The 13,380-nt window shown below is 44.3% G+C and overlaps 1 protein-coding gene across 1 annotated transcript in view; it reads left to right on the top strand.

Annotated features, from left to right (window-relative positions):
* The window catches only part of AASS (aminoadipate-semialdehyde synthase), a 40,519-nt gene that overhangs the window by 13,111 nt on the left and 14,028 nt on the right, over positions 1 to 13,380 (top strand). The window contains exons 11-17 of the mRNA XM_053405622.1: positions 489 to 600; positions 4,480 to 4,539; positions 4,642 to 4,709; positions 6,805 to 6,926; positions 9,948 to 10,077; positions 11,147 to 11,257; positions 12,100 to 12,208. Coding sequence (XP_053261597.1) covers positions 489 to 600; positions 4,480 to 4,539; positions 4,642 to 4,709; positions 6,805 to 6,926; positions 9,948 to 10,077; positions 11,147 to 11,257; positions 12,100 to 12,208 — 712 coding nt within the window. The remainder of the gene's footprint in view (positions 1 to 488; positions 601 to 4,479; positions 4,540 to 4,641; positions 4,710 to 6,804; positions 6,927 to 9,947; positions 10,078 to 11,146; positions 11,258 to 12,099; positions 12,209 to 13,380) is intronic.

The following is a 13,380-nucleotide window of genomic DNA, read 5'->3' on the forward strand; positions in this document are numbered from 1 at the left end:
CCGCAATAGCACAAAGACTGCCTCTCCCCATAGGAAACTTCTTAGACCATAGCTGTCAACTTTCAGATTTGAAAATAAGGGATCAGCAGCCTCAAAAATAAGGGATCAGCAGCCTCACCTGTCCTGGGGACAGTCTACGGGATATCTAACAATCCGGCATAGCAGCAGGAAGCAGCGGGAAACGGCACTGGAATAAGGGAATTTCCCGCAAAAAAAGGGAAGGTTGACAGCTATGTCTTAAACCCTGTGATCATCATCTGAAACCCTTCTTCATGTGTCTCCTCCAGGAGAGGCCTGCAGGGGTGCAAGTACCCTTTTCTGCAGTGGCTCCCCCCTCAAAAAGGCTCACCTTCCTATCATATCTTTAGGCGACAGGCAAAAACATTTGTGTGTGCAAAAGAAAACAAACTTTTAAAAATGATTTTTAAAAAGAGAGAAATAGTGCACAAAGCTTTTGTTGCCTGGAATCAAATTTCTGTCTCTTCTAGTGTGGAGGGATCAGGGATTTTGATGTGTTCCATTGACAATCTGCCAGCTCAGCTTCCTATAGAATCAACAGAATGCTTTGGAGACATGCTTTTCCCTTACATTGAAGAGATGGTAAGTGGGCGACTTGTTTCTATTTTGAGTGTTTAAGCGTTTGTGCTTTGGGGAGCTTCTGGGCTGCCCCGTAGGTAGGAAATCTGCTGTAAAACTTAACTGGCGGAAATGAAGTGTTTCTTAGAAACTAATTCAGACTACACAAGGTAGAAACTTCTCAAATAATGGTCTTTGGCGGGACCTTTCCCCTTCCTCCTCTGAAACCTATGGTTGCTAAACACAGGTGACATGGAAAGTTGTGCAGATCTCTCTTAAACAAGCCATTCCAATAAATGTATTTATCCATTTTGATGAATAGGATTTTGATTCTTTACAGTACACATTTTTCACAGTGGTGATCTGGCCAGTTGTGTAAGTGTTCTTTTTCAGAGGGGAATTAACTCTGTGTGTGTGTGTGTGTGTGTGTGTGTGAGGGGGAGAGAGAGAGAGAGAATTCATTTTCTGTTAATAGCCAAATCTTAGTGGCTGTGTTGTGACAAGACATCAAGTTCATTACAGTGGTACCTCGGGTTACAGACACTTCCGGTTATAGACTCTGTTAACCCGGAAGTAGTACCTCAAATTAAGAACTTTACCTCAGGATGACAACAGAAATTGTGCGGCGGAGGCGTGGCGGCAGCAGGAGGCCCCATTAGCTAAAGTGGTACCTCAGGTTAAGAACGGTTTCAGATTAAGAACGGACTTCCGGAACATTAATCCGAGATTCTACTGTACATGGGATTCAGGTTGATGAGGGAAAAAATCCTGGGGTGTGGATTTATTCCGCTGCCCAGCTCATTTTGGTGCCACTCCCCATGGATCTCTCCGGTCAGCAAAGTCTACAGTCAAGTTAAAGAAGCAAAACAGCAGTCAGTAGACCTGATCCTTATTTGTTGCAACAAGTTTCAAACGCACAAAGATCTCTCCCCATTTCCCATAATACATTTTTCAACAGCATCATCGATACATCACAAATATGTCACAAAGTAGGAGTGTTTGGTGTGTAGAAACCTGAGCCCATCACCCACTCCTGTCAACAGCCCCAGTTCTCAACACCTTTTAACTACCCTCTTTCCCAAAGAGCAGTAAAGGTATTTACACATCCCCCTAGCTAGCTGCAAGGCTTTCCTGCGCTTCTCCTTTGAAAGTATCAGAATTCAATCCACCATCCTGATGGATTTCTGTCTAGGGTATGAGCTGCCCTTGATCGCCTCCTGCCTCCTATTGTGAGGCTAAGTTCACACCTTATGGAGGGGCAAGGAGTATGTGACCTTATGCTTAAGGGATTATGGGAGCAGGGGGAGCCCTGGATTCCCCTCTTCCGTTAGCCGTTGGGACCAAAGAAATCGGTCAAACCATTGAATTCAGAACAAAAAGGACATCTATAAACAACCGCATACCCTTAATTTTGAGGTTGCCGGGAATGTAGCTCTGGAGTGGAAAAAAGTTCTCCACCCCTGGTCTATATACTGACTGGCATCTCTCCAGGACTTCATACCAGTCTTTTCCAGCCCGGACTGGATTGAACCTGGGATCTTTTGCATGCAGATCCTATGCTCTGCTATTGAGCTTAGGAAGCCCTTGCAGTCAAGGCCCAGCAGGTGACATTTATATACCGCTCTTCCTGGTCTTTGTTTTTCAACTCTTCTCTGAAGCTGTGTGTTAATGGCTTTGGATGAGTCATAAGTGGCTGCTTAGAGAGTGTTAATGGTTGTTGTGTAGACTGGAAGCAAGAAATTCCAAGAGTCCTGGGCTCCCTTAATGCCAGCAAGAGCTTTCCTGCGAATATCTGCTGCTGCAAAAAGTGAGAGAATGCCACAAACCATCTTCCTTCCATACAGTGTTCTGCACTGTGGTGTGGAGCCCCTGTAACATTTTTTGTTTTGACACAGGTCATCATCACATAATCTAACCACTTCCAATTCCCTGTTGAATTAAAAAGAGGGGGAAATGATTATCTTATAAAGACAGCATTTTCTTTTTGCTGTTCATTAAAGGCCGTTGTATATGCTTGTAATAATTCAAGTGATTAACTGTACAATCCTATGCATGGCAAGAGAAAGTGACCAATAAATTTAATTAATAAATAATAATACAGTGGACCCTCTGGATATGAATGTAATTCATTCCAGGGGTATGTATGTACCCTGAAAAATCCACAAGTAGAGGCGCCGCTTCTGCGCACATGCACGGTGCAATAAAGCGCTTCTACGCATGTGCGTCCGTTGAAACCCAGAAGAATACACTTCTGGGTTTGCTGTGTTTGCAACCCGAAAGTTACGTTACCCGAAGGTAACATAACCTGAGGATCCACTGTAATATACTGGAAGTAAGACCGGCTGAACTAAAGTGTATGTGTTGTGTGTGGAGCTTTGCTTAGACATAGGCCGCAACCATACCCCCCCCCCCCGGTTTTTGAGTTACCACAAAACAGCCAAACAAGAGTGAGGCAACTGCCTCAGGGGACATATTCCCAGAGGCAGTTGCAGCAGCAGTAGCCCCTGGCTGTTCTCCCTGAGACCCTGGTCACCCTCCTCTGTTGGCGCATGGCCTCTCCTGAGCCTTGGTCCAGTTGCAGTAGGGGACATAATCCTGTAACCTCTTTTGAAATAAGATTCAGCTCCCGCCCCATGAACTGCTCTGTGTGGAAGTGGCTGTGGGCGCCATCTTGTTTGTCACCTCAGGTACCAAAATGTCTCGGGCCAGCATTAAGCAGTGTTTGAAACTCCCATTGTATCTAGGCACATTTTGCGACAGGGAATTGCATCAGTTTCTGTGCTCTGGGCACAGCCCTGCGCCTGAGATTTTCAATTAAAACTGCAGAGTGGAAGGAAAAGACGACCTTTTTCTGCCTCCCCACTACTCTCTGAAGACTGGAAAAGAGACCCTCTTAATAATATTAGGGGGGTGGGCAGGGGAAGGACTAGACCGTGTATAAATGAGCATAATATTTTAGTTGCAGTTCATCCATTTTCAGCTTTGTATTTTTGTTATTTAAAAAAAAAGCGCCCAGCCATTCCGTTGTTGCGTCTGTAACCTCAGTTTCGGGTGCCACTTAGCTTCTAGCTTTCATATCTCAGTTTCTAACACTGAGAGTTAGCACTGTGCATCTTGGGGAGACAAGTTGCTGTATCACCTGAGGCAGGAAAATATCTTGGAGCAGCCCTGGGCAGGTAACTCGCCAGTGTTAACTTATCTCTTCTCTGGTCAGTCAGCAAATACAATCTCATTGCTTATCACCACTTTGTGTAGTTAGGAGGGCTTTCCTCAGCCATCCTGTCTCTTAGCTTTAGCTCTCCTGTGGGTGAAAGAATGAGATTTCCAGAGTTACACATGTCTGTCTAGATTAGTGGTTCCCAAATCTCTACTAAGGAAACCACAAATAGAATTTGTCCCTCGTCTTTTTGGCCACCCACTCACCTCACAGAATGTTGTTGTGGGGGAGGAAGGGAAAGGAGAATGTTAGCCGCTTTGAGACTCCTTCAGGTAGTGATAAAGCAGGATATCAAATCCAAACTCTTCTTCTTCCCCCTAATCCTGACTCAGTTCTCCAGCCTCTTGGTCCTACTTGCGGGCTTTGTGCAATATAGATATACACAGCAACAAGATTTGTTTCATGCGTATTATATCTTGCCTAAATGGTGGCACAGCGGCTCTGTGAAGCGGGGTGGAAGGGGGAAGTGAATCTAGGAAGAAGAATTTAATTGACAATTGAAGGTCAGGAGAATTTCAGGTCTTCAAAGTAGCCTGACTAGCAACACAGTCTGCATTTTAATCTCAGTTTAAATCTTGACGGTTGCCTTGTTTTTAATGAAATGTACTTTTCTGAGACTCTTATCTGTGAAAGATAATTATCTGTCTGAAAGCAAGTGCTCTGACGGGAAACCTTGATCTCCACAGCTGTTATCTGAAGCCTCGGAGCCCCTTGAAAGCCAGAATTACTCACCTGTAGTTAGAGACGTAAGTCTTGCAAGCCAATTGACTCTTTTTTCTCTCTCTTAACTTGGGCATGGCGAGGTCAGCCGCCAGGAAAGTAATGATGTGTTTCGTATACTTTTGTAGGCAGTGATTGCATCCAATGGTTCATTGACTGATAAGTATAAATATATCCAGAAACTGAGGGAGCGCAGGTAATACATAGCTTTCTCTCCCCACCCCCAGTATATCTGACTAAAGTTTTGAATTGTTGTGTCATATTGTGTTTCAATGCTGATGGGTTATTCCTACCTTGTTTTCTGTGGCGAAGCATGAGTGTGGCACGGCTGTCACAAGTATTTATTCTACTGGCGCTGATGCAGAAGCCAACTTGGGGACCTTCTCTGCAGGTTGTTCAGAGACGTGTTAACGATTCCACATTTCGATAATTTCCTCTGTGAGTTTACTAAAAGAATGCCATGGGGTCCCCACAGGGCTCTTGGGAAAAAATTAAGCAGGGGGTGGTTTTCACTAGAAAAAAGTGACTTCGGGGGGGGGGGGGGACTGCGCTGAGGAGGAGGCAGTGTTCAAATGAAAGAACTGGCTGCAAAAGAATAGAATTGAAATACAGCCAGAGACAACAGTGAACAGATCTCAGCTACATGGGAAAATTCCTTTCTGATCTTGTACACGGGAAACAGTTTACTTCAGTGTAGCTCCAGAAAATGAGAACAAAATCTATCCACTGAGCAACCTCAAGAGAAAGTTCTTGAGATCTTTAAAAAGATCTAGCTCAGGGATTGGGGAGCCAGCTGCCTTCCTGATAGTCTTTGGTTCCCAACTGCTCTGTGGTCCTGGAAGTTACAGTCCAACAGGAAGTGGAAGGCAAAGGATGAGGCTCCTTGATCTAGGTTCTCAGCTTTTCTTTTCTTTTTTAGTGTTTCAGTTCTCATGTTGGGGAGGGATAGGCTTCCCAAAGTTTCATCCTTAAAATATCTCAAAGCCCAAACCTTGAAGATACATAGCCTGTAGGGACCTGGTTCCTCCATCCAAGGACACGGGTGGTGCTGTGGTCTAACCACTGAGCCTCTTGGGCTTGCCAATCGGAAGGTTGGTGGTTCAAATCCCCACAACAGAGTGAGCTCCCGTTGCTCTGTCCCAGCTCCTGCCAACCTAGCAGTTCAAAAGCACACCAGTGCAAGTAGATAAATAGGTACCGCTGTGGCGGGAAGATAAACTGTGTTTCCGTGAACTCTGGTTTCTGTCACGGTGTTCTGAAGTGGTTTAGTCATGCTGGCCACATGACCTGGAAAGCTGTCTGTAGACAAACGCTGGCTGCCTTGGCCTGAAAGCGAGATGAGCGCTGCAACCCCATAGTCGCCTTTGACTGGACTTAACCATCCAGGGTTCCTTTACCTTTACCTTTTTACCTATCCAAGGGCTGTAAGAGAAATGCTTTCTTTGTTCATGCCTCCTTATTCTAAGATTCAGTAAGTTTAAAAAGTTGTAGTTAATTTTTAAGTTGAACCTTTATTTAACGGTGTCAGGCTAGCTTATTCCAGAGTATCTCTTTAGCAAGTCATGCTGTCAGGTCACATGTAGGAACATGCAAAGGCGCCTTAGATCAAGCCAGGCCGTTAGTCAATGTAGCCGAGTGTTGTCTACACCAGGGAGGCCGGACTATTCATGCCAAGGGGGTTGCAAGAGAGCTTTGACACGGAACCTGCATCTCGTCATGTGTGGGGTGGCCTGAGACCCTGGCAGGGTCCCAGAGTCCACCCAAAAAGGCCCAAAGACTGCTTGTTGGACCGCCCTGGTCAATCTGGACTTGTAGTGTTTATCCAGGGTTATCCTGCAAGGAAGGTGTTCTATCACGGAGCCACTTCTCTTCCCTGGAGCCTTTAAAAGCCAGAGTTTTTAACTTTTATTTTCATATTGATCATGATCATAACGATGCCATTTAGCAAAACAAAATTAGCACAGAAAAGCACATCCAAACGTGTTTTAAAGAGATGATATGCCAGGAGTAATTTTCATAGTTTTCCTTGGAAACATAAAAAAAAATGCAGAGCAGACCCCAGAGTTGTGGGATGGAGACCTAATATTTTGCTGTGCTCGTCTGGTTCCTTTTCCACTCCTAATTGAGGCTGAAAGTGTTTTGGCTAATGTTAGAATTTTTTGGAAGACTGGATTGAAACCATTGTGTTAAAGAGAGCTCCTTCCTTGCTTTCAAAACTTACTTTAAAACATACCAGTTGTTGAAGCCTGTTTTGTTGACTTATTCTCTTTACTGACTTTTGTCTCTTCTAGGGAGTACACCCAGTCACTGACCATGGATAAAAAGAGGAAGATCTTGATACTTGGATCTGGCTATGTCTCGGGGCCTGTGATAGAATACCTCACGAGAGACCCCAACATTGAAATAACAGCAGGTTTGTAAGTAAGACCGTAGCATTAGAAGCACAAAGGACTTGAGAGTGTTGCCTTTGTATAAGTAAATATTTCCTATCTGAAGTCCTAACATACCTGATACTCAGATCAGTGCTCCTTATTTTTCATTACAAAGTACAGCTGTTGGGTGAGATCTAGCACTGTAGCTCCATACACGGAATGAATTTCATTTATTATATTTCTGTGCCAATAATAATAATAATAATAATAATAATAATAATAATAATAATACATTTATTTATACCCTGCCCTTCTGGCTGCGTTTCCCCAGCCACTCTGGGCAGCTCCCAATAGAATATTAAAAACACAATAAAACATCAAACATTAAAAACTTCTCTAAACAGGGCTGCCTTCAGATGTCTTCTAAAAGTCAGATAGTTGTTTATTTCCTTGACATCTGATGGGAGGGCATTGCACAGGGCGGGCACCGCTACCTGGAAGGCCCTTGGCTTACATACAATAAATATATCCACATAGTGGAACGTCGCAACATGAATTGTATAATACAATTAACAAATCATCAGTAAAACAGCCACCTTCTGTAAAACACTGTTAACAAAACAAAAAATAGGCTAAAAAGGACAACCCCAGGAAAAGTCACATTATAAAATTCGCAAAGCATTACAGTTCTCCTAATCCACGAAACAAGATTAACAGCATTAACAAACCAACAGCCAAACTAAGCACTGTTGAATTCACATACAAACTCCCCGTGCTTATGACTTGCAGCCTTCCACTCAGTTCATCGAAAGACAAATACACATCATGCCCATGGAAGCAACTCCGTTTTGAAGGCTTCTAGGGCTCTGAGGGCTGGGATTTCTGCTCATGCGGGGAGAGTTACAGTGATGGAAAGGGACTTTCTAAGTTTCCTTAAGTACAAAGGCTCCTTCTGTCCACAGAGTGACTGCATTGGCCCATTTTTTCTGTCACGGTAAACTGTAGTAAATTTGCATGTCACAGTAAACCGTAGTAAATTTGCATGCCACAGTAAACCATAGTTAATAGCTTACTGTGAATGTGCTTCTCTAGGTTCCTTTGCTCCCCTCCATTAGCACATGGAAGAAACAAACCACAGACTGTTTTCTACTCAGCCAGGTATTGGGGTTTGTTTCTCCACAGTAGGGAGAGAGGCTCAAAGGAGTTCGACTGACTCATATATGATTTACTGTGATGTGTACCTACTGTATCATATCTGCTAGGAGCTATGTCTTAAGGAAGCTGGTCGAAGCAGAAAGGCAAGCCGGTGTCTCGAAGGAGATGGCTGTGGGCTTTTCACTGTGGACTGTTTCATCTTCTGTGTGTCTTGAAGCCTGAATGTATACATACATTAGATACTTGCCAGAGAGGGAAACACAGTGCAATATCTTTTGTAAATCCAGATTTTCAATATCTTACATGGAATGGTTATCTGCTTCCGAGACTTATTATTGGAATACATTGTTTTCCTTTCTGTTTCTGTAGGTTATTTTATGAACTTTCCCAGATCCTATATTAGCATTATTTTTCTGGAACACAGAGATTTGAAAACTAACAGATCTGAAACTCAGGCTATTAAAATAAAGAAATCTGAGCATTTCAGGCACGATTCCATCATGTTCTCGACAGTCACGAGTGCTATAAATTTAGTTTGTTTAAACAAGACCTCTAGTTAGCAAGCTGTACCAAAGGCTGGCTGTCACACATGGCCTGCTGGCTATTACAATGCCCACCTCTGTTGGTGGAGACGTTTATAGGAGTGAGTGGCTTAGAGCTTCTAAGACCTAGCCATCTTTTAGTCTTTCATTCGTTGATCTTCTTGATTTCTTTCCCCCACTAACAGTTTCTTCGTTGAGCCTTTATCCTAGAACAGGTACTGCTTTGCCTGCATGGATTAGCTTAGTTTTAGTTGGGTTTTGCAAAGTTCTGGAATGGATTTACCAAAACTGAGCGGGTGACTTTGGGTCGGTCACAGCCTCTTAACCTACCTCACAGGGTCATTGCAGGGATTAACCAGGGGAGTGGGGAACCATGTATTCCTTGAAGACAAAGGTGGGATGTAAATGCAAAGAAATAGGCTTAAGAATAGGCTTAAGACGGGACGCGGGTGGCGCTGTGGGTTAAACCACAGAGCCTAGGACTTGCTGATCAGAAGGTCGGCGGTTCAAATCCCCGCAATGGGGTGAGCTCCCGTTGCTCGGTCCCTGCTCCTGCCAACCTAGCAGTTCGAAAGCACGTCAAAGTGCAAGTAGATAAATAGGTACTGTTCTGACGGGAAGGTAAACGGCGTTTCTGTGCACTGCTCTGGTTCGCCAGAAGCGGCTTAGTCATGCTGGCCACATGACCCGGAAGCTGTACGCCGGCTCCCTCGGCCAATAAAGCAAGATGAGCGCCGCAACCCCAGAGTCGGTCACAACTGGACCTAGTGGTCAGGGGTCCCTTTACCTTTACCTAGGCTTAAGAAAGCTGAAGGCCCAGCCAGATGGAGATGTTAGCCTGGTGTCCAGAAATCTCCATGAGGTTGCAATTGGACCTGTGGCAATTGCAAAATGTGTCTGGTGCCTTGGGAATTTCTAACACTGGGTGAAAGGGAGGGGTCCTGGGAATGTGGAGTCCCGAAGGCTCCCTTGGCAGCTGGACAGAGGAGGAGGTGGAGAAGGGGGTTCATTCTTCCTGGTGGCAATATGTCACAATTATATACAGAAAATGGGAATCTACCAGTAAAGAAAATCCACCCCCTCATCAAAAAAAAAAAAAAAAATCCATTACACACTCTTTAAAACAAGGAAGAGCAGCAACCCATGCTATCCGGGGCCCAGTTAATTTCTCTGAAAGCTTCTAAATTTAAACCAAACACCCCCCCCCATTTTATACAGAATTGGTCCTGCCGAGGTTGCATGACACTACATGACTAAGTTGTCTAAAACTTGCTGAGAGGTTATGATTGAATGCTTATTTAATGGGAGCTCTAGAGGAGAAAGTCGTGTCTACCGCTTTCAGCCAATGTTCTTGCTCTACGACAGCATCTGTCATGAAGAAACAACTTGAGCAGCTGGCTAAGAAATACAGCAATGTTGTTCCTGTTGTTGTGGATGTCACCGAAGACGAGAAGAGATTAGAGGCCATGGTGAAGAAGCACAACCTTGTTATCAGGTCAGTGTGTTCTGGTGATCGCGTAGATCAGGGTTCAGCAAACGTTTTCAGCGGGGGGCTGGTCCACTGTCCCTCAGACCTTGGGGGGGGGGCGGACTATATTTTGGAAAAAAACAATGAACAAATTCCTATGCCCCACAAATAACCCAGAGATGCATTTTAAATAAAAGCACACATTCTACTCATGTAAGAACACCAGGCAGGCCCCACAAATAACCCAGAGATGCATTTTAAATAAAAGGACACATTCTATTCATGTAAAAACACGCTGATTCCCGGACCGCCCGTGGGCCGGATTTAGAAGGCGATTGGGCCGGATCCAGCCCCCGGGCCTTAGTTTGCCTACCCATGGTGTAGGTGCTTCAGTGATTCCCCATGGTCTGGGTGCAATGGGCCAGGTTAGCTCTTGACGATTTTACCTGTTAGTGATGGTACTGAACCTCAGGCTAGAAGAGGATGCTTTTGTGGAAAAGCCCAAAATGCAACTACCGGGTGTTCCTTCATGTGTTAACACTTTTAAGAGATGCACTGAAGTGTGTATTTGTGAGAGAAGTCCATTCTTTCAACTGCAAGCTTGACAAGGATACCACAGAATTGGTTGTGGCTCCCTCATTCATGGGTGACCCTTTCATTTTAGCATCATTATAAAAACCAGGACTTAATATTTTGCATGGAATTGCCTTCCCCATACTGTGCTACACATACGTTGTCCCTTGAGGTGAATGGCCACGCAGGAATGGTTCACTTGTTGGTAACATGCCTCTTGAGAGCCAGTGTGGTGTAGTGGTTAAGAGCGGTAGACTAGTAATCTGGGGAACCGGGTTCGCGTCTCCGCTCCTCCACATGCAGCTGCTGGGTGACCTTGGGCCAGTCACACTTCTTTGAAGTCTCTCAGCCCCACTCACCTCACAGAGTGTTTGTTGTGGGGGAGGAAGGGAAAGGAGAATTTTAGCTGCTTTGAGACTCCTTTGGGTAGTGATAAAATGGGATATCAAATCCAAACTTTTCTCTTCTCCTTTGAGAGTCAAGGACAGGGCAGATCACCCTAAGTTCACATTTGTCTTTTTAGCTTGCTGCCTTACGCATTCCACCCTGTGGTTGCTAAGAAGTGCATTGACAACAAGGTGAATATGGTTACTGCCAGTTACCTGACACCTGCTATGAAAGAGCTGCAGGAAAGGTAAGTCTCTCTTATGTTCTCCCTGCTAAAGGGAGAAAGCAACCCCGTATCAGGAATTTTTTAATGTCTAATGTTTTACAATTTTTCATGTGCTGTAAGCCACCCAGAGTGGCTGGAAAAACCCAGCCAGATCTTTCATGCACATCTCTTGACTCGATGCTGGAACATGCATTGTGAAAATAGTGTTACTGTGGCAAGTACCACAGCTTGCACATGGAACCACTTTCAGCAACCATTAGGGCTTCCTCAAAGGTCCCTTTTTACAGTCCACTGGTAGCTCAGAACTCATTATATAGATAACAGGTGGCACCTGCACACATATAAAAATGCTTTAAAAAAAAGTTTTGAAAAATACATTGAATTGGCATAGCTCACTCTCGCCATCTAGCTTCACATTTGTATATTTCACTTTACAACACATTTAAAACGTTTTATTGCCAGCTGTGTAGACGACTCCACAGAGTCTTTAGCGAAGGCAGCTAGTTTAAACTTTACTGATGCAAATGAAAGGTGCAGTCATGTTTTCTAAGTTCTGTTCAAGTGTGCAGAGCAATGGGAGAAGGGCGTATCGTTCCTCCTTGCTCTCTTTGTAAAAAAGGGTTGCACAGATTCAGTTGTCTGGATGTGGATCCCCTATTTATATATATTTTTGTGAACCATTGAGCTTGATTTGTGTTTCGGTGCCTCCCAAGTGTCCCAATTGAAGCGGGACATCCCAGATCGACAGAGCGATGCGGTGCCTCAATTTCCCCATTGGAAAACTTGGGGGTATGTTGTTTTGGTCTGTAAAGATGCCCTGTTACAGGATTCTTGTTTTGAAATGATACACCCTCTTTTTTCAGTGTCGAGGCGGCTGGCATTACCGTTATCAGCGAAATGGGTCTGGATCCTGGGCTTGATCATATGCTGGCGATGGAGTGTATTGATAAAGCGAAAGAAGTGGGGGCTACGGTAAGCTCAATAAATAATGTATTCAGAGGTCTTCCCCTCCACACCAGTCCTATTTTATGATACCTCCTTTGTTGTGGGTTTATCAGCTGTCACCCACTGGGCTTAGAACATCCCACTCCTTCCAGCCCTTCCCAGCTCCAAATCTAAAATTTTGTATTTCCTTCCTTTTTCACTTAGGCATCAGCTACTGCCTCACACAGAGACAGGGTGGTAGAATAGAAGTGACGTCCAGGCTATTTCCTTTGAATTCCTTTAAATATGGAATTACATTTAAAAAATAAATTTAATTAAATGGTTTTTCAGATTAAAACTTTACAGTCACGTATCCAACGTACAACATAGAAACAAGATTCCAAAGAATCTCTTGGACTTCCCTTCCTCCCCTTTGTGGTTCCTATTGTTAATCATTTCCTCCTGCATCTTTTATAATAACCTCTCCATTGTGTCCAAAATTCACCATTAAACTACAAGCGTTATTCCAATCCTACTAACGATTTTAACTGGTTACAATGGTTTTTAAGACAAACTATAACTTTTCTCCATTCTTTATTAAAATTTTGTTCTTCCTGTTTCTGATTCTTCTGGGCATTTTAGCCATTTGGGCATAATCCATCAGCTTGATTGGCCATTCTTCTCTGGTAGGGTCTTTATCTTCTTTCCATCTCTGGGCCAATAAATATGGAATTTCATACAGGAACACAATTGCACACAGGGGATTCAGCTGAAATGTCAAGATTAAGGGTGCAATCCTATAGGCCAGAGGTGGGGAACCTGAGGGCCGTGTTCCCTTCTGTGCAGCCTTTTGAGGACCGCTTGCCAGGTGGGTGGAGCAAGCCCGCCCCCATGAGTTCTGCAAGGCTTACTTCTTGGGACATGAGTCCCATGTTCTAGGTACATTAGTTCAGGGGAAAGTTGACTCTGTCCCCCTCCCCATAACTGTGTTGGGTCTGTGGGGCATGAGCATCTGGCTGCTTCCAGAGTAGGAGGCAACTGGGATGTTGGAGAACTGTTATGGCTATGGGGTGGACCTGTATCTTTTTTTTAAATTTTTTTATTCAAAATTATAACAAGACATATTATCCAAAAACATATCACCCTTGTTCCCCCCCATTTTTCCTCCCTCCCCCCCCACAGAACCCCCCCCCCGACTTCCCTCAGTTCCAGTCTTTGGT

The sequence above is a fragment of the Podarcis raffonei genome, chromosome 10, assembly GCF_027172205.1.
Source record: "Podarcis raffonei isolate rPodRaf1 chromosome 10, rPodRaf1.pri, whole genome shotgun sequence".
NCBI classification, from domain to species: Eukaryota; Metazoa; Chordata; class Lepidosauria; order Squamata; family Lacertidae; genus Podarcis; species Podarcis raffonei.